This window comes from Physeter macrocephalus, chromosome 2 (assembly GCF_002837175.3).
Source record: "Physeter macrocephalus isolate SW-GA chromosome 2, ASM283717v5, whole genome shotgun sequence".
Taxonomy (NCBI): Eukaryota; Metazoa; Chordata; class Mammalia; order Artiodactyla; family Physeteridae; genus Physeter; species Physeter macrocephalus.
In genome coordinates this window covers 11,588,423-11,612,217 of record NC_041215.1, presented here as the reverse complement: position 1 = coordinate 11,612,217, position 23,795 = coordinate 11,588,423, and the positions used below count along the sequence as shown (strand labels likewise).

At 52.8% G+C, this 23,795-nt stretch overlaps 1 protein-coding gene across 1 annotated transcript in view; it reads right to left on the bottom strand.

The window, feature by feature from the left end:
* The window catches only part of OBSCN (obscurin, cytoskeletal calmodulin and titin-interacting RhoGEF), a 163,860-nt gene that overhangs the window by 96,448 nt on the left and 43,617 nt on the right, over nt 1-23,795 (bottom strand). The window contains exons 14-37 of the mRNA XM_055080325.1: nt 19,579-19,854; nt 15,731-16,006; nt 14,126-14,410; nt 13,701-13,967; nt 13,270-13,539; nt 12,055-12,321; nt 11,484-11,750; nt 11,166-11,278; nt 10,898-11,051; nt 10,552-10,713; nt 10,339-10,443; nt 9,289-9,555; nt 8,780-9,049; nt 8,392-8,658; nt 8,034-8,300; nt 7,660-7,926; nt 6,324-6,596; nt 5,346-5,612; nt 4,871-5,137; nt 3,051-3,323; nt 2,349-2,615; nt 1,110-1,376; nt 734-997; nt 147-410 (exon numbers count right to left, since the gene is read on the bottom strand). Of these exons, the coding sequence (XP_054936300.1) occupies nt 147-410; nt 734-997; nt 1,110-1,376; nt 2,349-2,615; nt 3,051-3,323; nt 4,871-5,137; nt 5,346-5,612; nt 6,324-6,596; nt 7,660-7,926; nt 8,034-8,300; nt 8,392-8,658; nt 8,780-9,049; nt 9,289-9,555; nt 10,339-10,443; nt 10,552-10,713; nt 10,898-11,051; nt 11,166-11,278; nt 11,484-11,750; nt 12,055-12,321; nt 13,270-13,539; nt 13,701-13,967; nt 14,126-14,410; nt 15,731-16,006; nt 19,579-19,854 (5,922 nt within the window). The remainder of the gene's footprint in view (nt 1-146; nt 411-733; nt 998-1,109; nt 1,377-2,348; nt 2,616-3,050; nt 3,324-4,870; nt 5,138-5,345; nt 5,613-6,323; nt 6,597-7,659; nt 7,927-8,033; nt 8,301-8,391; nt 8,659-8,779; nt 9,050-9,288; nt 9,556-10,338; nt 10,444-10,551; nt 10,714-10,897; nt 11,052-11,165; nt 11,279-11,483; nt 11,751-12,054; nt 12,322-13,269; nt 13,540-13,700; nt 13,968-14,125; nt 14,411-15,730; nt 16,007-19,578; nt 19,855-23,795) is intronic.

Sequence of the window (23,795 nt, the reverse complement as noted above, 5' to 3'; positions counted from 1 at the left end):
AGCAGGTGCTGGGAGACTCGTGCTGCAGGAATGCAGGAGATGCACACAGAAGCGAAAGACTGTACACAGACAGGGCAGAGCTCAAGGACATGATCAAGCCCTCAGACACGAAGCCACTGCTCCACGTGGCCACACACAGTCTTTACCCCTGACAGTCAGCCTGGCCGCTGTTCTCTCCCGCCCGCACACGCATGAGTACTCCCCGGCATCTGCTACAACCAGGCCACGGATCTCCAGCTCACACACGGCTCCATCCTGCCTCAGGCTCACTCTGTCTCCAGCTCTGAGGGTCTCGGGCCCCTTCCTCCACTCCACAGGGGCTGCCTTGCTCAGCTCACAGCGCAGCACAGCTGTGGTCCCTTCCGTGGCCTCTTCCTTCCTCAGACCCTTTGTGAACTTGGCAGGTAGGCCTGGAGATGGTCAGAAACACACAAACACTATCACCCTCTCTGAACACGCAGAAGAAACAGGACGTGGATAGTTCATAGAAGATACAAAACCTAACTGGACATGGACCACCTGCTGGGTGTGCCCAGTACACACTGTGGACTGTGCCATTTAAAGGTCCAACCTGTACATGTGCCACACAGCAGACAGGGACCATGACAGGGACAACAAAAGAATTATGGAAGGAAAAGGATAGTGAGAGAGCAGGGTAGAAAAGGAAACTGAGAGCAGAGAGGTGATGGGCAGCCACCAAATGCCAGTCCACGTGGTCACATGTGGTCTTTACCCCTGACGGTGAGCGTGGCTGATGTCCTCTCCTGCCCGCACACACACGAGTACTCCCCAGCATCCTCCACGGTCAGGCCACGGATCTCCAGCTCACACACGGCTCCGTCCTGCCTCAGGCTCACTCTGTCTCCAGCTCTGAGGGTCTCAGGCCCCTTCCTCCACTCCACAGGGGCCGCCTTGCTCAGCTCACAGCGCAGCGTGGCTGTGGTCCCTTCCGTGGCCTCCTTGCTTCTCAGTCTTCCTATGAACTCAGCAGGTAGGGCTGCAACAAGGTCCGATGGACACAGACATCATCTTCATCCCCCCACAGAGGATGAAAGGGGCTGTATGGAACCGCATAGGGTCACACGGGCAGGGTGGCTCAGTATACTTACCCTGTACGGTGAGCCTGGCCGATGTCATCTGGTCCCTGAAGCAGCAGGAGTACTGCCCGCTGTCCTGAGGCCGCAGGTCCCGGATGAGCAGTTCCAGCATGGTACCCTCCTGCCGCAGGCTGTACTTGCCTCCAGGCTGCACAACCTCATCTCCACGACGCCACTCCACGGGCATGGCCACCGATGACAGCATGCAGTGCAGTGTGGCAGCACCACCCTCCAGCACTTCCACGTCCTTCAGCCCCTCTCGGAACCGCACGGGCTGAGCTGTGGACAGGGATGAGCTCAGCTCAGCCCTCACCCCGCTGCCTCCTACAGGGGTGTCCCCTGTGGTCAAGCATGGCTGAGAGCAGCAGATGCAGGGTGCAGGCAGGCCCACCTCACTGTCTACACTGGGGCTAGTGACAGTGACCTCAAGACCTCTGCCTCTCCAGGAGGGTGAGCCAAACAGCAGGAAACAGAGAAGGGTGGAGTGTTATGGGCTATATTGTGTCCCCCAAATTCATCTATTGGAGCCCTAACCCTCAGGACTCAGAATGGGGACGTATTTGGAGATGGGGGTCTTTAAAGAGAAGACTGAGGTAAAATTACGTCACTAGGGTGGGTCTTAATCCCACAGTATTGGTGTCCTTACAAGAACAGGAGATTAGGACACAGACACACACAGAGGGATGTCTGTAAAGACACAGGGAGAAGACAGCTATCTACACGCCAAGGAGAAAGGCCTCAGGAGAGGCCAGGCCTGCCAACACCTTGACCTCAGACTTCTAGTCTCCAGAACTGGGAGACAATAAACCGGGAGACATGTTTTTTTATGCTACTCAGTCTGTGGTATTTGTTACCCGGACCCGAGCTGACTGAGACAGATGGAGATGAGTCAAGCCAGGAGCAGGGAGACACGGTGACATCAGAACACAAAACAAAGTCAGGAATGAAGTCAAAAAGAGATTGCTGGTCAGAAGACCGAGAGAGGGTGAGGGATGCTATCAGGAGCATCAGAGACCCAGAGATGGGCAGCAGGGAGCAGAGCAAGATGGTTGAACTGCTGGAAAGATACAGGTGGACAGAAGGAGCCTCAGAACAGCACCCCCCACCCCCACCCCTCCACACACACATAGAGGGCAGAGACAGAGACGGTCAGATAGAGTCCTGGAGTCCCCCTTGACCTTAGCAAGACAAGAAACAGGGGTGTCCAGAGTGCGGCTGGAGGCTGCCCAGCACCCCTCTCCAGGGGCTCACCATGGACCCTGACAGTGGAGCTGCTCCAGGCACCTCCAGCCTCACACTTGTAGAGTCCACCGTCCTGAAGGGTGGTGTCAGTGATGACCAGTTGGGCTCGGCGGCCCTCATAGCTCAGACGGCACCGAGCCGACGGCCGCAGGGCCTTCCCGTCCTTGGTCCAGCACACAGGGTTGTCTAAAGCAGCAGTCTCACAGACCAGGGTCAGGTCTTCCCCCTCCACGACTGTGGCATCTGTGAGCTCCCGGGAGAAAACACCTGGCTTCTCTGAAGACAGAGAGGGATGCATAAGACACTTGGGGGCTCCTGCAGGAAAAGCCCCAGGTCTCACTGCAGACCAGGCAACACTCCTGGTCAGTGCCCACCTGCCCCCCTCAGTCTGGGCTGCAGACAGGGCCGCTGGGGGAGCAGGACAGGCTCTGTGTGGCTCCACACACCAGAGAGGTGGGCCCAGCCTCTACACTGACCTTGAGTTCACCTCTGCATACCATGTGCAACAATGCATCTTGAAATAGCGCCACTCAGCCTCCCAAGCCCCGCTCCCTGGGATCCAAGGCCCCAGCCCATGGGAAGTCCATGGTGCCTTCTCTGCAAGCCCCAGGGCCTCACCCAGCGTGTGGCCAAGCCACTGTCTTGAGGTTGCATGCTTAGTCACACAGACTGGCCCCCACCACGGCACTGGGCACTGGACATGCAGCCCACCTGTGACCTGCAAGGCAGCTGAGGTCCGCTGGTCGCCTGCCTCAAAATAGATGGTGCCTGAGTCCTTGAGGGCCAGCTGCCGCAGGGTAAGCACGTGGTAGCCACCTGGCTGGACCTCGATCTCATTGAGTTCGTTGGCAGACAGGGGGGTTTTGTCCAAGAACCAGTGGACGGGCTTGTAGTCGGCAGGGGAGATACGGCAGCAGAAGGTGGCCGAGGAGCCCTCCTGCACCTCCAAGTCCTCCAGGTCCTCCGTGATGAGCACTTTCTGGCCTGCAGGGACACAAATGGGCATGTCAGGGACCCTCTGGCCAGCTGCCAAGGGAAACAGGGTGCTCCCCAAGACCTGGGGTGGGCTCACAACAGGGATCGAGGAAATGACTCTAAAGGGCTCCGAATGACAAAACATAAAACAGTAAGTGGGTCCGAGCTGAACTGTCTAAAAGTATTTGTTTTCGATCCACCAGTGAGCCCCAATCCACCTCTGGGGTCCTTCTGCAGAGCACACAAGGTGACACACAGCAAGGCCCCTCCGTCAAGCTGTGCTCCCTAACCTGTCTAGGCCAGTTATGCCTGTCACAGAAATCACTTAACGCAATTAAATTTTGTATTAACAGAAGAAACGAGTGTGAAAAAAGACGCATGGCTATGATGACATTTAAATCGAATGCACTGGAGGACTGACAACGTGAATCGCTAGAAAAAATTTTTTTGCTGTTGTCTTAGGTATGGTGAAAGCTTAGGAAGAAGTCATAAATATAGAGATAGATTGGCCTCCAGATTCCTTCTGCATTCACAGGTGTCTTGAAGCTATTGCACACCAGAAAGCATAGATGGCACATCAGGAGGGCGATGTACACAAAAAGAGATAAGGAATTCTGATTCGTGAACTGATACACAAAGAAAAGGCTCTGGCTGACACTATTAGACTGGTACAAGTCTGTGTTTTAAATTTTTTTAAAGACCATATGTTGTTATTATGGAACACTCTGACTTTTTTAAAGTATGAACATCTACTGGGTTGGCCCAAAAGTTTGTTCGGGTTTTTCGTAGCATCTTACGGAAAAACCTGAACGAACTTTTTGGCCACCCCAATACTTTATTAGATGGTGGTACTTCTACTGCACTAACAAAATGTTTTCACTGAGCTCAGTGGATTCACTGTATTTCACTGAAAAAGAGAAAAAAATCAAGAGTGAGGCTTCTTTGCTATTCTTTTGGGTTTTTTTCTATGGAGAGACCCCCCAGGAAGGACCTCCAGCTGACTTCACCCTGGACACCAGCCCTGGCATCTGGAGGGCTGGTCTCAACCCTGCCCTGATGCCTAGTTGTCCTACAACCCTGAACCAGCCAACAACCCCGAGTAAACGCCCAGTCTCCCTATCTGTGAAGTGGGAGAATGATAACCCTCACCCTGCCTGCCAGGTGAAAACTGCTGCGCAAACCTGAAAACTTCCCCGAGCGAGTCTCCTTCCACAGGAGCAGAGGCGGTACATCTGCATGTAAGTACATGCAGAGCTCATGCAGGGGCACATGCTGGAAGGGTTCCAGAAACATTCATCCAGCAAATGAATGCACAAATAAATGAGGGCTGCCGACTCATTTACACAAGGCCCAGCTGGGAGGGCCAGAGACAAGACGACCCAGGACAACTCCCCTTGGAGATGGGAAAACCAAGGCTGGGTTTGTCTAGGGCCAGGCAGAGCTCTGATCTCTGCCCATCTCCAAGTCTACTTTAAACAAAGCTTACACCTGAGCACACCATGGGCCTTGAAATATAGCGTGCAAATGAGAGCAACAGCACGGGGACTGGGCCTAACCTTTCACCAGGAGCCGAGCCTGGGACTGGGCCTGGCCGATGTCACAGGTGTAAGTGTCACTGTCCGCCTTCTCCAGGGCGCTGATGGTGAGCCTCAAGGTCAGGCCCTCCTGGCTGGGAGCATGCTTCTCCGAGGCTTGCAGCTCTGTGAAGCCCTTGCGCCAGGTCACTGAGGCCGCGGGGCGCTCCGTCTTGCAGGCGAACACAGCTGTGCCCTTCTCCTCCATCTGCAGGTCAGCCAGCTCCTCCGTGAACCGGTTTGGCTTTTCTGGGGGAGAATGGATGGGAGGGAGAGGCCTGTGCAGACCCCATGTAGGCCCTCAGGACAGGAAATCACTCCCATCACAGGTGGTTCTCCTGGCCCACCCACAGAACCTCAGGGACCTGAGCGAGCCCCTTCCCTGCTGGGCGCCCCTCCGTTCCTGCCTGGGAAGGGAAGCCACAGGGGCTGTCCCAGGATCTCTCATGGGGGTTACCTTCCACTCGGAGGCTGGCTGTGCTTTTGGAAGACTCCGTCTCACACGTGTACTCGCCAGAATCTTTGAGTGAGGCTGCATGGATGACCAGCATGGCTCGAGTGCCTTCGATGAGAAGCTCATACTTCTGACTCTTGCGAATGGCTTTCCCGTCTTTCAGCCAGCACACTGGGGTCCCCTCCCGTGACAGCTCACACCTCAGCACCACATCCTCACCCAGCATGGCCCGCTGGTCTTCCAGTGGCTTCATAATGTCAACTGGCCTCTCTGAAAAGAACAGAGATGGTGGCCCAAGAGGCATGGCCACAGCTCTACCCACAGCCACAGCCCTAGCCATGCCTGGGGTGAGGGCAAGGCAGGCATTCAGCAACCTTCAGGCTCTGAAGGTTGAGACCACAGCACCAAAACTTCCAACTCTGGAACCTCAGACCCAGGGGCCTCAGAGCCCTGGAATACCAGGGAAGGACCCCGGGAGGGAGAAATATTAGACCACAGAATCTTATGTTCTCAGCACTGTTCAGAGTCCTGTGACTCAGAGCATGGCCATGGGCCAGCGCTGACTATGGGCTGAGCTTCACCCACTGGCACCAAGTACTCATGCTGGAAGTAGGAACTCAGAAATGCCAATGGCAATTTCACTTGGCTTCACGAGTCATGCACCCTGGGAGCTACCACAGCAGTCGAATCACGGACTGAAGATCACAAACCCTGCTTCTGCCCAAAGGCTCCAGAACCTCATCCTAGAAAGTAAGCCCCCTGGATGACCAGAACCCCCCGGTACTCTGACAGATGCCTCCAGGTGCCAACCAGGGGCTGGGGAGACAGTCCCCAGATGCACCCCCTTCCAGCTTCCAAGCCCAAGGCCCCTGCTCCAGGCTGCCTGGGGAGGGCCCAGGCTCAGCAGCTCCCAAACCAGCCTCTGGAGACAGACCCCCGACCTGCCCCGGCCAGTCAGTTCCCACTGCCGCCATCACCCACCTCTGATGATGAGCGAGGCCTTGGAGGTGAGGCCCCGCACAGAGAAGACCACCTCCCCAGCGTCACTTGGCAGAGCATCTCGGACAGCCAGCGTATACTTGCGGCCCTGGCGCGTGGCCCAGAAGCGGCCAGAGCTGCCCACCATTTTCCCACCAACCATCCATACAGCAACATCGCCAGTGTTCTCATGGGACAGGACGCACTCAAAGCTGCAGCTCTCGCCCTCCATCACCTCCACTGTCTTCAGCCTCTTGGTGATGCCCACGTGCAGGTCTGTGGGCCAGAGGAGACAGCCATCATGTCAGCCAGGCCCACGGAAGCCTGCCCCTCGAGACGGGCACCGTCAAGCCTGTAGCAGCCCCGGGCCGCACCCCAGGAGGGGCAAGACCAGCCAGAGAGCCTGCATACCCACCCTCCCCTACCCCACTCCCAGAGGGCCTGCTGCCCCTCTCAGCAAACGTCCTCTTGGCCTCCAGCTGTCCACACCTTGGTGTTTGGATGGCTGATAGCTATGCGTTATGACCAGGGCGGCCGCCTTCACATTTGCTATGGAACAATGTGAAGAGAATAAGCACCACACACAGTTGTCACCAGCTTATATGCTCCAGAAGAAGAACAGGCACCCCAAATGAAGAGGCAATCCAGCTCTAGGACAAACTCACCATACCGCCCTCCCTTTCCTGTCCCTTTCCTGTCTCATCAAACACTGACCAGACCATCAGGGACCAGCCACGGGATCACAGGGCAGCAGGCCCACCGTGCACACAAGAGAGAGCAGGGCTACGGGGGCGGGGCCAGGACAGTGTTGCACACAGGACGTCAGGCACCCACCCTATAGTTGGGGGAGCAGGCCCAGATTGGGAGGAGCATGTGAAAAGCATGTGGCCTGCCCACAGCCACCTTCACCAGGCTGTGCCATGGCCTGGGAGCCCTACTGGGGCACCCTTTGCCTGACATCTCAGACTCTCCCACTCGCCCACTCCAGGAGGCTCTCCTGACGGCCCCTCTGTGGCCCCTGTGCCTGCCCGTACACAGCCCCTGGTGCAGAGTGAATGTTTCCAGCCTCTGTAGAATCCTTCACACCTTGGGGCTCTATCAAGCAGGGCCAGTCTAGTCTCCCAAGCGCCATCATCCCTGGCCCACCTGCCTGCACCTGGGCCTCCTAAGACCCTGTCAAGCCCACTCCTTCAGGAGCCTGCCCTGACCTCTCCAGGCTCAGCAGAGCGGCCCCTGGTCTCGGAGAGTGGGTGGGTCCCCCAGGCGGAGGCACCCCCATGCCCAGAGCCACGCCCCCAGGGCCCTGGCCCCACCATCTGGAGCCGGCTGCAGCACGCACCGTGCACGCTGACACGGGCACGGGTCTCATCAGTGCCCACGTCGCAGGTGTACAGGCCAGCATCGTCCCTGCTCAGGTGGTGCACCACGAGTCCCCGAGTGCCCGCTGTGTACAGGAATTCATACTTGTCACTGGGGCCCAACTCCATGCCGTCCTTTCGCCACACCACACGAGCCTGGTGGTCAGAGACCTCGCACCGCAAGGCCAGCGTGCCCCACTCCTCCACGGACACGTCGTCCAACGCCTTCAGGAACACCACCGGCTTCCCTGCAGGGAAGGTGTGGGCGACTGAGGGGACGAGCTGCCACCTCTGGCCCTCGGGGTGCCGGGTGCACGTCCCAGGGGTCCCCAGAGACCCCACAAGGACACCTCACCTTTGACCGCCAGGCGGGCCGAGGCCATAACCTTGGGCGAGGAGGCGCATACAGTGCCCGTGTCAGCCCGTTGGACCTGCTTCAGCACCAGCGTGTGGCGGCGGCCCTCATGGGTAATCTTGTGGAAGCTGTCGTTATACAGCGGCGTCCCATTGAGCGACCACTCCAGCTCCTCGTCCTCGTGGGACAGCTCGCAGGAGAAGCAGGCACAGCCCTCCTCCGTGACCTCCAAGTCCTGCAGTGGCTGCGTCACCGTCACCTCCCGCACTGCCAGGAGCACACCAGGCAGCTCAGCGTGACCGCCATCACCGCCTCCCCTAGAGACCCTCTGGTGGCCCTGTGCCCCCTCACTCTGTACCTTCCACGGTAACCTCAGCGCTGCTCTGGGCACTGCCGGCCTGGCACCGGTAGACACCAGCATCCGCGGGTGTGAGCCGCAGGATGCACAGCTCTGCCATGTGGCCCTCCAGCCTCATCCTGAACTTGTCAGATGGCACCAGGGGTGTCTCCTCCTTGTACCACTGCACGGTCTTGGGGGGTGGCTTGAAGTCACAGGACAGGACTACCGACTGCAGCTCGCGCCCCACCTTGGGCTCTAGTGGCCGCGTGAGCACCATGGGAATGTCTGTGGTGGAGGGAAAGAGGGAAGCACTGCGTAAAGTGGGCCAGACCGCAAGGCCATAACACTTGCCCCTGCCCTGCCCCCTCTCCATCTGCAGCCAACCCGCCAGGCAGCGCACTTTCACCTGAGACGACCAGGCAGGCGGTGGAGCGTGATTTGCCAATGGTGAAGTGCACCGGCCCTGTCATGGTGGAGCAGGTACGTCGCAGCGTCAGCCGGTGCACTGTGCCCTCCTGTTCCATTCCCACGTCAGCCCCTGCCTGCAGCACTGTCTTCCCCAGGAGCCACTTAGGCGGCCGCACCGAGGGGATGGAGGTCTCACACTCGAACCAGGCAGGGGCAGGCTGCATCACCGTCACATCCTGCAGGCCCCGCACGATAGTGATGGATTGCTCTGTGGGCGAGCGGCCAGTCACTGGGGCGGTCCCGATGGAGGATCACCAGCCACCCCTCCTGCAGGGTTGGTGTTACTTCCTGGGAACAAACCCTCTCAGGCATGCTCACTTCCTCCCTGGGGTGACCCAGCGCGCCCAGTCAGGTCCTTCTCAGACCTGGCCACCTCTAAGTGCCACAGGCTGTAACACCTCCCCTGGCAGAAAAAAGGAACAGCTGCCCACCCAGCCCTGCCCGAACCTTCCACAAAGAACTGGGCACTGGTCTTAACATCGCCAGCATCACAGGTATAAGTGTCCTCGTCCTCAGGCTGGACGGCGTTGATGACTAGCTGGCGGTAGAGGCCGTCACTGACCATCTCATACTTGGACCCAGGCTGTAGTTCCACGCTGCCCTTGAACCACCGCACCTGGGCACTGGCCCTCGACATCTGGCACTCGAGCACACCGCGGTGCTTCTCTATCGCGATCTTGTCCCGCAGCGGGCGTAGGATGGATACCGGCAGCTCTGTGGGTACACCCAGCAGGGTCAGGGCAGGTGCACGGTGATCCCGAACACCCAGGGCTGGGTGCTGTGGCCGTGCATCTTCCAAGCAGCCGGACTGGGACATCATGCTCAGGCTAAACAGCCTATGCCGGCCCACCCACCAGAGCCAGCAGATAGCTAGGCTGAGTGTTGCCCTCGAGCTAGTCTGGGACTTGCTGCTCACGTCTGACCACAAGGACATTGGGCTCACACCCCCGCTCGCTATCATCCAGTGGGCCTCATCATGCGCAGGCCTGCCCCACTCCCCCACCCCGCCCGTCCTCTCGCCACACAGCCTCACCTTCATCCTGCACACCCCCGAATCCCTTGCACCCTGCCCTCACCTTATGCAGCCAAACGCCCCACACCCCTGCCCCCTACCTGTTTCTAGACCCTTTCTCCCTCATGCCCCGCAGCCACTTTGACTGTCATCAAGGCCACCAGGTAAAGGCTTGCGTGCTTACTTCCTGCCAGGGCCTCACACCTTTTCTCTCCAGCACTTGCTGCAGTCCCAGGAAGGAGAATTCATTGGCACCCCCGTTTAAAACAAAGAAGGAGACCCCAAGGCTGCCTCCCCTAGACCACTTTCTTCCTGCCAAGGAGGGAATACCCCCTTTCCCTCCCCCTGGATCACTGCTGTCCTCATTCCAGGAGGGACCCCAGGACAGGGGCAGCTGGCCTTTCAGCCCTCGGTAAGACTCAGTACACGTGCTTGTTCACACACACACGCTGTGCAGCCCGTGCCCTGCCCTGAGCCGCCATTACCTTTTACTCGGAGCTGGGCTCGTGATTCTGCACATTGTGCTACAAATTTGATTTCCCCTGCATCTTCCACCAGGACCCTCCGATAGATGAGAGTGTATGTCCTTCCTGGGAACAAAGGCCACTCAGCACTAAAGGGAGGGGTGGCCTGGGGGCGGGAAGGAGGAGACGCCCTGCTGAAGCCCCCCCCCCACCACCCCGTCCTCCTCCTCTCACCTTCCTGGCGGATCCGCACATTGTCACTGGCCCGAAGCTTGCTGCCCTCCCGGAACCACTGGGCAGGCACCTCATCGTGGGAGACCTCGCAGGAGAAGGTGGCACCCTCCCTCTCCATCACTTCCACATCCTCCAGAGGCCTCACGATCTGGACATTTCGGCCTGGGGCAAGAAGCAGGCCCTGCTACATCCTGACAAGCAGAGCTATCTGACTGCTGCCCCCCACCCCGGCTTGCTGAGGTAGTACAGGATGGGTGGGGCAAGAACAGAGCCAGAGGGCCAAGCACTTGCTGGGTGACGCAGTGGGGGGCCAGGAGGTTCCTGCACCCACCCGCCCAGCCCTCACCTTGCACCTTCAGGGAGGCCGAGCTCTGAGCATCGTGGGCGTCACACACATACACGCCCTGGTCCCCAAGCTCACATCGGTAAATGATGAGACTCCTGCAGGCCCCCTGGGCCACCATACCCACTGTCTTGCTCACCCGCAGCTCCACACCGTCCTGTGGAGGAATGAGGTCAGGTCAAGTGCTGGAACTGCCCAGCAGAGTGGTCCCATTCCCGCCCAGCCATGGTGAGAGGTAAGAGGGGGCAGAGGAGTGCAAGTTCCCAGGCACCTTCAACCAGTGCACATCCACATTGGGGCGTGACAGCTCACAGTCCAGGACCACCTTGTCCTTTTCCGTGGCCACCACGTCCTGCAGAGGGCGGCTGAACTTCACGGGCAGCTCTGGGAAGACAGGAGGGGAGTGGTGAGAAGCAGGGCCTCTGGGCGGGGACAGGGCCTGAGCTGGGTGGAATCACTCAGCTGGTTAAAGGAATGAGCCCCCCTCCTCCAGGATTCCATATCCCTGCCCATAGCTGCCTCCCTGGGCCACCTTGGGGACAGGGGCAGGTGCTCCGGAGTGAGTCCCGCCCCACCTGTGTCCACCTACCAGTGACCACCAGCCGCGCAGATGTGTGCACGCCCTCCGCCCTGAAGGAAACCAGGCCACTGTCCTGTCTCTGCAGCCGGGACAGCGTCAGGGTATGGGTGGGGCCGTGCACCACCAGCTGGCACGTGGGTCCCGGCTGGAGCCGAAGCCCATCTCGAGTCCAGCTGCCCTCCACGTCAGCATGGGACAGCTCTACTTCCATTGCGGCTGTGCCCTGCTCCTGCGCCTCCACTGTCTGCAGGCCCCGCACAAGCCGGACCTGGCGCACTATGGGACAAACAAGGGGAAGGATGAGCCACTGCAGCAAGACCCTGGCCCTCGGTCCAGCCCCCATCACTTCCCCAGGGAGCCTCAAGGTGCTCTGGAAGGGGAGGCCTGCCCCTCCAGGTGGATGCCTGCCCCCTCCTTTACTCCCTTCCCCACCTCCCTGGCCCCTGCAAGTGGAGGTCCGCCCCTTCCTCTCTCTTTCCCTTTTCCCCCTTTTCCAGGGCCCTGCCCCCAGGGGGAGATTCCCTACCCTCCCCAACTCCTCGATGCCCAACCCCTAGTCCAAGCCCCCTAAGCTGCTCACTTTCCACAGTCAGCCTGGCCTGCGTCTTATCATCCGCTGTCTCGCAGCCATAGAAACCACGGTCAGCGAAACCCACACTGCGGAGAACCAAGCGGTGACTTGAGCCCTCGGCGTGGATCTCCACGTTCTCGCCTGTCACCAGGGCCGCGGCGTTGCGTGTCCACTTGACCTCCGGCCATGGCCGCGTCAGCTCCACCTCCATGGTCACCGAGCTCCGCTCCTCCACAGTCTGTGGCTCCAGCTTTTTTCTGAACAACACTGGGGCCTCTGGAGTCACAGGAGAGGGAGGTCATTACAGCCACTGCCACTCTCAGGAAAGCAAGGCAGAGGGTCCCTGCCCCAACCCCCAGCCAGCAGAGCTGCCCTCCACCACATTCCGACTCCAAGCTGGGCAAGGCCTTGGCCATACTCAGGCCCCAGCTGCACACATGCACAGGCACAATTTTATGGAAGGAAACCACACTTCGGGGGGACTTCTCCTTTCCCAGTCCCCCTCCCACCTCCTGCTCCCCTGCTCTGAACAACTCCTGCCATCCCCCACCAGAGCCTGGAACTCCTAAGTGTGGCCGGTGACCAGGAGCATTGGGACACAGGGAGCCACTGAGACAGGCAGACTCTGAGCTCCCAGACCGGCTGCACCACAGTCTCTGCTTTAACTAGGCCCTGTATGCGTCACATTAAGGAAGAGAAACGCTGGAGTGAATCTCCCAGTCTCGGGCTGTGCCATGATCTCCCCAGAAATGCATCTGCCCGCATTACTCCCTTACTCAAGAACCTGAGATGGCTTGGCTCCCACTTACCCCCAGGTAACGTTCTGGCCCTCCCCCATGCAATCTGGCTTCAGCGAGCAAAGCGCACCCCCATCATCTGCATCTGCTTGCACTGGCTGCCGACTCCAGTCTCTCACACCTTGCCATCCTTTGGGCTCAGCAAGGATCGTCTCCTCTAGGAAGACTCCCTGGAGTGTCTGAGCCTCCACCCACTCCCCGACCAGGTGTGCACTACAGGGGTTTACCATCTCCCCTTTAGAGCAGATGCCTGGCCCCTGGGTCCGACCCTACTCTTCTCTCTGCAGCTGACAAACCCTGTGTCCTCTGAAGTCAGCCAGATGAGCTGGATACAGGCCAGCAGCAGGATGCCCCCTTGGGGCCAGCCCATTAGGAGACGCCTGTTGCGAGGAGCCGGTGCGCCCTTCCTGCTGCCCCACACACGCACCTCGGACCCGAAGGGCAGCCACGGTCTTGATGCCCTCAGCCTCCGCGGTGATCTGGCCGGCATCCTCCAGGGCCAGGCCCAAGATAGTCAGGCTGTGGCTGGCACCCTTCTGCGATATGAGAAACTTCTCGCTGGACTGTAGCTTGACGCCATCCCGGAACCACGTCACCGCCGCGTCGCTGGGAGTCACCATGCACTGGAAGGTGGCCTCGCAGCCCTCCTCCGCGACCACCGCGCTCAGCCCAGACGCGAACTTGACCACGCGGGGGACTGTGGACAAGAGCTCCACCTGAGAGGCGGGCAGGAGGGGCAGGGGCCCCCACCTAGCAGACGCCATGGAAGGACACCTCTTCGGGAAGCAGCCCCGGGATGCTCCGCCAAGCCACCCACCCACCTGGGCGGCCCAGCCCCTGCGCCCGGCATCCGCATACCGCTCACGGTGAGCATGGCGCTGGTGTGGTCATCGCGGCTCTCACACACGTACTCCCCCGCGTCGTCTGCCCGCAGGCCCGACACAGTGAGTGAGCGCTGAAGCCCCGCAGCCGCCATCTGGAAGCGTTTGCCGGCCCGGAGTCGCGTGCTCCCGCGGCGCCACACCACCTGGGCCTGCGCCGGGCTCAGCTCGCAGACCAGCTTCACTGTGCCACCCAGCTCCCCGCTCACGGGCTCCAGGGGACGGCAGAACTTGGCAGCCACCTCTGGGGGCGGGGAGGGGAGGGGACGTCAGCCTGGTGGGGCTCGGGCCATAGGACCAGCTCTGAGCTGCCCGGTCGTGCGCCCTGAGCCTCACCCAGTCTCCACTCCAGGACGCTGCAAACAAGGGGTTCCCAGAGGACCTCCCCGGGGCCCCACTCACCTTCCACCTGCACCGGGAAGTCCTGCTCGTCTGCGCCCAGGCGGCAGCAGTAGACGGCACTGTCCAGGATCTGCGCGCCACGCACAGTCAGGGTGTGGGTGGACCCCAGGCTGGCCGTCTCGTGCCGCTTGCTGCTGCGAATCTCCACACCGTCCTTGAGCCACGTCACCGCGGCCACAGAGGGTGTGGCCAGCGTGGCTGTCAGGACGATGTCCTCGTGTTCCCTGACCACCAGAGGTTCCCTGCGTCTGGGTCTCTCCAGGGTCGGGGGCTCAAGTTCCGGCTCTGGGGGGTGGGGGCAGGGGGTGACCAACAAGCATTAGAGGGAAGACCCTCGCATCCCTGGCCTGGGTCCCGTCCCCCCTCCAGGCCACATGGTGGGAGAAGACTTGAAATGAAACTGCCCGGGCTGTCCAGCTCTCCACTGCTGCCTCTCTGCTGAGCAAGCCAGACAGTGAATGCAACAGGGCCACACTCTGCCTGCCAGGCACCATCCAGGCTCACAGGGGCAGTGCAGGGCAGCCAGGGGGGACCCCCTGGGGCCACAAGCTCTGTCCCACCAAGAGCTGAGAGTCTAAGATCCCTGCCCCCATCCCCAAGGGAAGATGGGCCCCATGAGCAGCTAATGCAGGGAAAGGAGGGCACACAGTGACCCTGACACAGCCTGGGGGCTGGGCCAAAATTCCAGAAGAGCAGTGGGGAGCAGGGCCAGGAAGGGAGGCAGAGGAGGACGGTCTCAATAGAAGAACCCCCAGACGGAGTGGAGAGACCAGGCAAAGACTGAGAGGGATGAAACAGCCTGAGAGCCTCCAGCAGCCAAGCATTGGGGCAAAGCCAAGGCAGAGAAGGGGGAAGGGGAAGGCCCTGGGAGGGGACCCAAGAGCGTCCCTGTGAGGGCTGACCCAGGCGAGCAGCTGGAAGGACCACACTGGCTGCTGGATTGGGGGCAAGGGCCGCAGCTGGGGACAGGGACAGTGTCAGCCACCTCAGGACACTGAAACCCAGTGATGTCATCAGCAGCCAGGAGGGGCAGGAGGGACGGGGGCAGGCAGCCAACCAGCTTGGCTCAGGCCCAGGACAGGATGAGCAGAGGCCGATACAATGGGCTGACTTCAGTGCAGCTGCACGGTCAGGGCCCCAAGGCCAGAGACAGGGACTCCAGACCCCATGGGGGCGGGGGCATCCAAGGCCAGAAGCTCCTCAGAGCAGGACTGGGCTCCACAGCTGCCCAGGAAGACTTAATATGGGAATAGGGCCCCTTGCCAACGACAGACAAAGAATGGCCATTTCAGCAGACTATAGGCCTTAGCAGCCTGCAGATGACTGAGAAAGCCTGTGGCGGGTTTCATGCTGGGAGAGGTGGGGATGTGATGGAGAGTTGCAGGAACCTGGGGAAGCAGATGCCAAGAGTATCCTGGACCAGGGGCTGTGGCCAGCATCCCGCAACTCAAGGACCTTCCCAGTGGACAGAGCCCTGGGGCTGACTGCATCAGAGGAGAACCCAGCACAGGCTCATCACACACATGTCCCCCACCCTGCTGGAGATGTGCTAATTTCCCCCAATTTGTCAGGTGCTCAGCCTCTACACCCAACCCTGGCACCCACCTGTGACATCCAGGTGGAAGGAGACCCTCTGGCCCCCGGCCTCACAGCTGTACTCCCCGGCATCTGCCTTGCCCGCCTGCTGCACCACCAGCCTCCGGGTGCAGCCTTTGGCCTCCGCATGCACTTTTGAGCTCGAACTCAGCTTCTTCCCGTTCTTGTACCACGTCGCCTCCGTCTGGGCCTGGGCCACCTCGCAGCTCAGCGTGGCACTGGCCCCCTCCACGGCCTGCACTTCACTGCGTGCCGGCTGCTCCTTGGCAAACACCACCTTGGGCTCTGGGGACAAGGAGGGACGCACAGAGGGGAAAACACCGTCTCAGTCAGGAAGGCAGCACTAGGGAAAGAAGGCCTGGACAGATGGGAAGGGGAACTGGAAACTTCTCCAGGCTCTGTGCTAGTTGTGCAACAAGTACCCACAATTTATCTATACATTCTACCACCGATCTGTGCATGTTGTTCCAAGTGGGGACTTTGTGAAAGATTTCTACCATGCACATATTGTGCCTGGAAAGGAACTGTGGGATCAGGAGGCATGCACACCTCAACCTTCCTAGAGGATGCAGAGTCTTTCCCACATGACTGAGCAGAGAACGTTCCCACCCACAGCACAGGAGAGTTTCTGAGGCTCCATGCTGTTGGCAACTGTTGGCAACCTGGTAGTTGTACTTCCTGAGCTCTCTTTTGCATGGTCCTGATGATTTACAAAGTGGAGCACCATTTCTGATCTTTTTGGCCTTTGGTGTTTGCCCTTCTGTAGTGTCATTGCAAGGCTTTTGCCCAGTTAGCAGTAGCATTGTCTGTCTTTTCCTTATTCATTTTCAGGAGCTCTTTATATATTTATGTTAGAACTTTGAGAATTATAGGTGTGTAAGTAACTTCTCCATCTTTGTCACTTGTTTTTTCGTCTTTTATGTGTCTTCTGTTGATATAAAGTTCTTAGTTTTAAGACAGGCAAGTATGTCAGTTTGTCCCTTGTGATTAATGCATTTATATCCTATTTAAGAAATCTTTTATTACCCTCAGGTCATTAAATAATCTATATTAGCTGCTAAGAGCTTGCTTTATCTTTCACATTGGCGTCTCTAACCCACCTGGAGTTGGTGTTTGTGTGTTCTGTGAGGGAGACGTCCATTTTTATTATAGAGGAATAGATATAAAAATAGAGATATATGTATACAGTTACATGGTATTAGCACAGTTTATGAAAAGACCATCCTTTCTCTATACCACACACTAGCACTACAGAGTTAAAAAACAAAGCGATGGGGGAGTCTGGTTATGTGCGGGGCTGTTTCAGAGCTCACTATTCTGTTCCTTTGTTCTGTATCTTTATCCCTGCATTGAAACCCAGTTATCTTCACTACTGTGGCTTTATAATAAGTTTGGTATCTTGCAGATGAAATGCTCTCACTGAGTGCTTCGGTTCCACTTGACTCTTAGAATCAACTAGTCAATTTTGACACACCCACAAAAGAACTTTTCTTTGGGTTTTGATTAGGAATGGACATCTCTGTGCCTTCCATGCATATCCCACCATTCATTTAGCACTGTCTCCCTGAAGTATTTAATAATATCCTCCTCAGAAGCCTTAAACATATTTTATTAGACATGGAATTAGAAGCATGATACTTTTGATGCTATTATAATTGTCTTAAAATATCCTTTTCTGACTCTTTGTTGCTAGTACATCAACATAGAAGTGTTTTCTGTGTATTTTGTATGTGGCAATCTTCCTTAACTTTCTTACCAACTCTAAAAATTCTTCCTTTTCTACCTTCTGCATTAATAATCTTATCATCTGTGAAGTCCACTTTGCTTTATCTAAATTTTATTGCTTTATATTCCTCCTTATAGGCTGTACAATGTTGGACACAAGTTGTGATAGTGGAGTCACTTGAAATGCTCCGGTTAAAAAGAAAAGCTTTCAAGGTTTCCCTATAAGTGTGATGTTTGCTATTGTTTTCTTTAGCACCCTGTATCAAATTAAGACGCTAACCTTTTATTACTAGTTTATTAAGAAGTTTATTAATATGAATATATGCTACTACATTTCATAAAACTCTTATTCTGAATATGATGTAAAAAATTTATCAAGCACTTTTATTCGGCATTCTTTTAGGTAAAAAACATGCTTTTTCTCTTTTAGCTTCTTAATGTTATAGATTGTATTGATTTTTCTGATGTTCTGATGTTGAACCACCCTTGCATTCTTGGATTAAGATCTGAGTGTATTGTGCTCTTCGTGTATTGCTCCACTCACTTTGCCAATATTTTGTATAGGATGTTGATATTGATATCCATAAAAGATTGACCTCTAATTTCAATTCTTTATACTTTGTCAGATTTTGGTGTCGATGCTATATGCTAGCTACATAAAATGAGTTAAAGAGCATATATATATATATATATATAAATATATATACACACATATCCATATATATCCATATATATGTATATCTCCATATATACATATATATGTATATCCCTTTTCCATTCTCTTAAAGAATCTCAATGAATATGGAATAATTTCTTTCCAGAATATTTTATATAAATTGCCAGTAGAGCCACTGAGCTTAATCTTGTTCTATGAGAAGATTCTTTTATTATGTTTCCATTTAGTTAAAAGGTTATTAGACTGTTCAAGTTGTTAATTTCCTCTTGTGTAAGTTTTGGTATCGTTTTCTAAGAATTGGCCACTGTTTCAAAACTTTTCAAATTTACTTGTGTGAAATAATATCGTGTTTTATTATAATAATGTCAAATGATTCATAGTGGGCTTCTTGGTATCTATATACACCTATGAATCATTATATACTAATATGATATCAAACTGTTATGTGGTGGCACTTAGGAGTCAATGCAGGACCACAGCCCATCTCTATTTGAGGTTAACCTCTCTTAACAAAAGGAAACTAAAGTTAGTTCGCAGACATCTCTGTGAACCAGCCCAGAAGGTACAGACACACACAAGAGTCATTAGGAAATGATATGAAATCAATACCGCTTTACCAGTCAGTGGCTGCTACTACCATACCTCATCTTTAACAAAGCATGCTGGTGTAAGAAAAGCTCCTTACTACTCTCCATTTCTAAATTTATACATCAAACTCCAGAGGAAATACTGACACAGAATATACTAATTGAAAGACAAAAGGAAACCAAAATTTGCTTTCAGATGAATGTGCCATATCTCAGAGGTGCATATCAAAGGCATATATCTACCAACCCTCTTCTCTTGGTTTACTTTGCACAGACATTGCAACAGAACAGGAACCTATATTTCGCAACATCTGGGTACATACGTAATTTCTACAACCATGTGCAAGGAAGGAAGAGTGTCCCAAAACAACTAAAACTTTGCTGATCCAAAATTCAGACTTGAGGTAATGCCAAGTATGATTATGTGCCTGAAACTTCCCCTTATCAGGTTCAAAGAAATACAAACGTCTCTGATTAGGGCGAATCCTCATATGGTACTGGGTGAGGGAATCTGGATGCTGCTAGAACATCCAAAAGTACATTCACATATCCTGAGGTGAGAGACATCTGGTCTACTTGAGACCCCAAGGGCAAGATGGAGCCAGGGTCCTGGACACCAAAGATCACCTGGAACATTACAATATGGAAACACCACTCATGGTGCACAAGAGGGGCCCCTCTTCCTTCCATACACACCCTTCCCATCCAGTGTCCCTGGGATCAGGCACAAGCATGAAAGTGGGAGGTGGGAAGATGGGAGATGTAAAGAGATTAAAAGTGATAGAAAGACCACTGGGTCTGTCCCGGCTATAAGCCAGTCACATCATCTCCAAAAAGGGCTAATTTAGCATCCCTCCCAAATAACTGACCTGTGACATCCAGGTGGAAGGAGACCCTCTGGCCCCTGGCTTCACAGCTGTACTCTCCAGCATCCACTTTCCCTGCCTGCTGCACCACCAGCTGCCGGGTGCAGCCCTTGGCCTCCACACGCACTTTCGAGCTTGCACTCAGCTTCTTCCCATCCTTGTACCACGTCACCTCTGTCTGGGCCTGGGCCACCTCGCAACTCAGTGCGGCACTGGCCCCCGCCATGGCCTGCACTTCACTGCGTGCTGGCTGCTCCTTGGCAAACACCACCATGGGCTCTGGGGGAAGGGAGGGATGCATAGGGTCAAAGATACCATCTAAGTCAAGATGCAGCACTGTGGAAAGAACGACTAAACAGGAAGGCAGGAAGACAGGAAACTTCTCCAGGCTTTGCACCAGCTGTGTGACCTAGAGAAGCTCCACCACCTTCTCAGCAACAAGTGACACAATTTATTTCTACATTCTCCTGATCTATGTAGGCTGTTCCAGTGAGAATCTGGGAAAGACTTCTCCCCTGCACAAATCCTCTAGAAGAGGAACAGTAGAGTCATGCATTCTTCAGCCTTCCTAGATGAGGCCAGAGTCTTTCCCATACAATTGTGCAAGGCATGTTCTCATCTGCAGTGAATGAGAGTTCCTGAGGCTCCACCCTCCTGCCTACTCTCAGTATTGTCAACTGTTGGCAACCTGGTGGGAGTGAAGTTACACCATCTGTGGCTGTCTATTGCATGGTCCTGATGATTCACAAAGTGAAGAATCTTTATGAATTTTTTTGGTCATTCTGTGGTTTACTCTTCTGTGGTGTCACTGTTCAAGTTTTCCACAATTTTCAAAATTAGCATTATCTGTCTTTTCCATATTCATTTAGGAGCTCTTTATATAAATAAATGCTATAGAGTGTTGATGCTTATGTGTGTTTATCTATCCTCCCCATTTTTGTGCCCTACCTTTTCATTCCTTTATGATGTTTCTGGTGAAATTAAGTTATTTAATTAAGTCTGTTACAGGCAAATATATCAATTTGTTATCAATTTGTCCTTTGTGGTTTCTGCATTTATGCTCTGTTTAAAAATCCTTCATTATTCTGAGGTCATTAAATAACCTCTATTATCTGATAAAAGCTTGTTTTACCTTTCACACAGAGGTCTCTAACCTGCCTGGAGTTGGTTCTTTGTGTGCTAAGAGGTAGATTCCAGTGTTATTTTACTTTTCCATATAGTTAATGGTCTTAGTACCATTTATGAAAAGACCCTCCTTTCTCTCCACCTCAGCGTGAACTCACCATTCCATTCCCTTGGGCTATTTATCTATCCCTGCACTGAGACCCACTTGTCCAAACTGCTGTAACTTAAAATAAAAGTCTTGATTTAGGTTAGAGCAAATGTCCTCATTCTGTTCTTTGACTGGCTTCTGTAATCAACTTGTCAATATTCTCACACCCAAAAGACCTATTATTTGGGGTTTAATGGAAATTGAACACTTCTAGGTCTTCCATAGATTCATATCCATTTATTTGTATCTTTTTGCCTGCCTCTCTACAATGTCTAATCATTTCTCCCACAAAGTGTCTCAAGATCCTTTCTTAGACTTGGAACTGGTAAAATGACCCATCTAATGTTATTGTAACTTTTTGAAAATTTCATTTTCCAGTTTCTTGTTTCTGGTATATAGATATAGAACTGTTTTCTGTATATTATTTTTGTATGCGGTAATGTTTCACAACTCTCTTACTAAGTGTAGTAATTAATGTTTCTAGATTTTTCTAAACTGATAATCACATCATCTGTGTGTTCCAATTTCCCTCCTTACTGTGCTATAAATGTAGCATTACAGTGGTGAAAATTGGTTTCCTTGTCTTGTTCCCTACTTCAAAGGTAATGCTTTCAAGGTTTCACTTTATGTGTGATGTTAGCCAGTTTTCTCAATTATTAATAACCAATTATTAAATGACAGAAGAACCTTTTATTTATACTTTGGTAAGAATTTTATGACAGGAATTGATGCTAAATTTTATCAAGTATTTCTCCTGGATATATGATGTTATATTTCATTGAGTATTTTTAATCTCCATTTATTGGGGAAATAGTATCATTTTTCTTTTATTTTCTTGATGTCAATCTTTCTATACATTTTCTACTGTTCCTTCTGTTTGATAAACCTTGCACTCCTGCAATAGGACTGTTCTCAGAGTGTATTTTCCTCTTGATAACCTGTTGAATTCAGTTTGCTACTATTTTGTTGAAGATATTAGCCTTGATATCATCAGTAGATTAAACTGTGTTACTTCTTCATATTTACCTTGTCTGATTTTGGTATCAATGATATGTTCTACACATAAAATGAATTAGAGAGTGTATTCCATTTTTCAATACTACAGAAGAATCTGTATGAACATGGAATAATTGTATTCCAGAATACTCAGTACAATTTAACAGTAGAGTGAGTGGGCTTAGATTTCTGCGGTGAGATTATTTATTATGGTTCCATTTATTTAAAAGACTATCGGCTGGCAGAAAAAGCTTTCGATAAAATTCAACACCCATTTATAATAAAAACCCTCCATAAAGTAGGCATAGAGGGAACTTACCTCAACATAATAAAGGCCATATATGACAAACCCACAGCCAACAACATTCTCAGTGGTGAAAAACTGAAACCACTTCCTCTAAGATCAGGGACAAGACAAGGTTACCCACACTCACCACTATTATTCAACATAGTTTTGGAAGTTTTGGCCACAGCAATCAGAGAAGAAAAAGAAATAAAAGGAATCCAAATCAGAAAAGAAGAAGTAAAGCTGTCACTGTTTGCAGATGACATGATACTATACATAGAGAATCCTAAGGATGCTACCAGAAAACTACTAGAGCTAATCAATGAATTTGGTAAAGTAGCAGGATACAAAATGCACAGAAATCTCTGGCATTCTTATACACTAATGATGAAAAATCTGAAAAAGAAATAAAAGGAATCCAAATAGGAAAAGAAGAAGTAAAGCTGTCACTGTTTGCAGATGACATTAAAGGCCATATATGACAAACCCACAGCCAACAACATTCTCAGTGGTGAAAAACTGAAACCACTTCCTCTAAGATCAGGGACAAGACAAGGTTACCCACACTCACCACTATTATTCAACATAGTTTTGGAAGTTTTGGCCACAGCAATCAGAGAAGAAAAAGAAATAAAAGGAATCCAAATCAGAAAAGAAGAAGTAAAGCTGTCACTATTTGCAGATGACATGATACTGATGAAAGAAATTAAAGATAATACAAACAGATGGAGAGATAGACCATGTTCCTGGACTGGAAGAATCAACATTGAGAAAATGACTATACTACCCAAAGCAATCTACAGATTCAATGCAATCCCTATCAAACTACCAATGGCACTTTTCACAGACGTAGAACAAAAAAAATTCACAATTTGTACACAAACATAAAAGACCCTGAATAGCCAAAGCAATCTTGAGAAAGAAAACCGGAGTTGGAGGAATCAGGCTTCTGGACTTCAGACTATACTACAAAGCTACAGTAATCAAGACAGTATGGTACTGACACGAAAACAGAAATATAGATCAATGGAACAGGATAGAAAGCACAGAGATAAACCCACACACATAGGGTGACCTTATCTTTGATAAAGGAGGCAAGAATACACAGTGGAGAAAAGACAGCCTCTTCAATAAGTGGTGCTGGGAAAACTGGACAGCTACATGTAAAAGAATGAAATTAGAACACTCCCTAACACCATACATAAAAATAAACTCAAAATGGATTAAAGACCTAAATGTAAGGACAGACACTATAAAACTCTTAGAGGAAAACATAGGCAGAACACTCCATAACATAAATCACAACAACATCCTTTTCGACCCACCTCCTAGAGAAATGGAAATAAAAACAAAAATAAACAAACGGGACCTAATGAAACTTAGAAGTTTTTGCAGAGCAGAGGAAACCATAAGCAAGACGAAAACACAACCTTCAGCATGGGAGAAAATATTTGCAAATGAAGCAACTGACAAAGGATTAATCTCCAAAATTTACAAGCAGCTCATGCAGCTCGATATCAAAAAAACAAACAGCCCAATCCAAACATGGGCAGAAGAACTAAATAGACATTTCTCCAAAGAAGATATACAGATTGCCAACAAACACATGAAAGGATGCTCAACATCATTAATCATTAGAGAAATGCAAATCAAAACTACAATGAG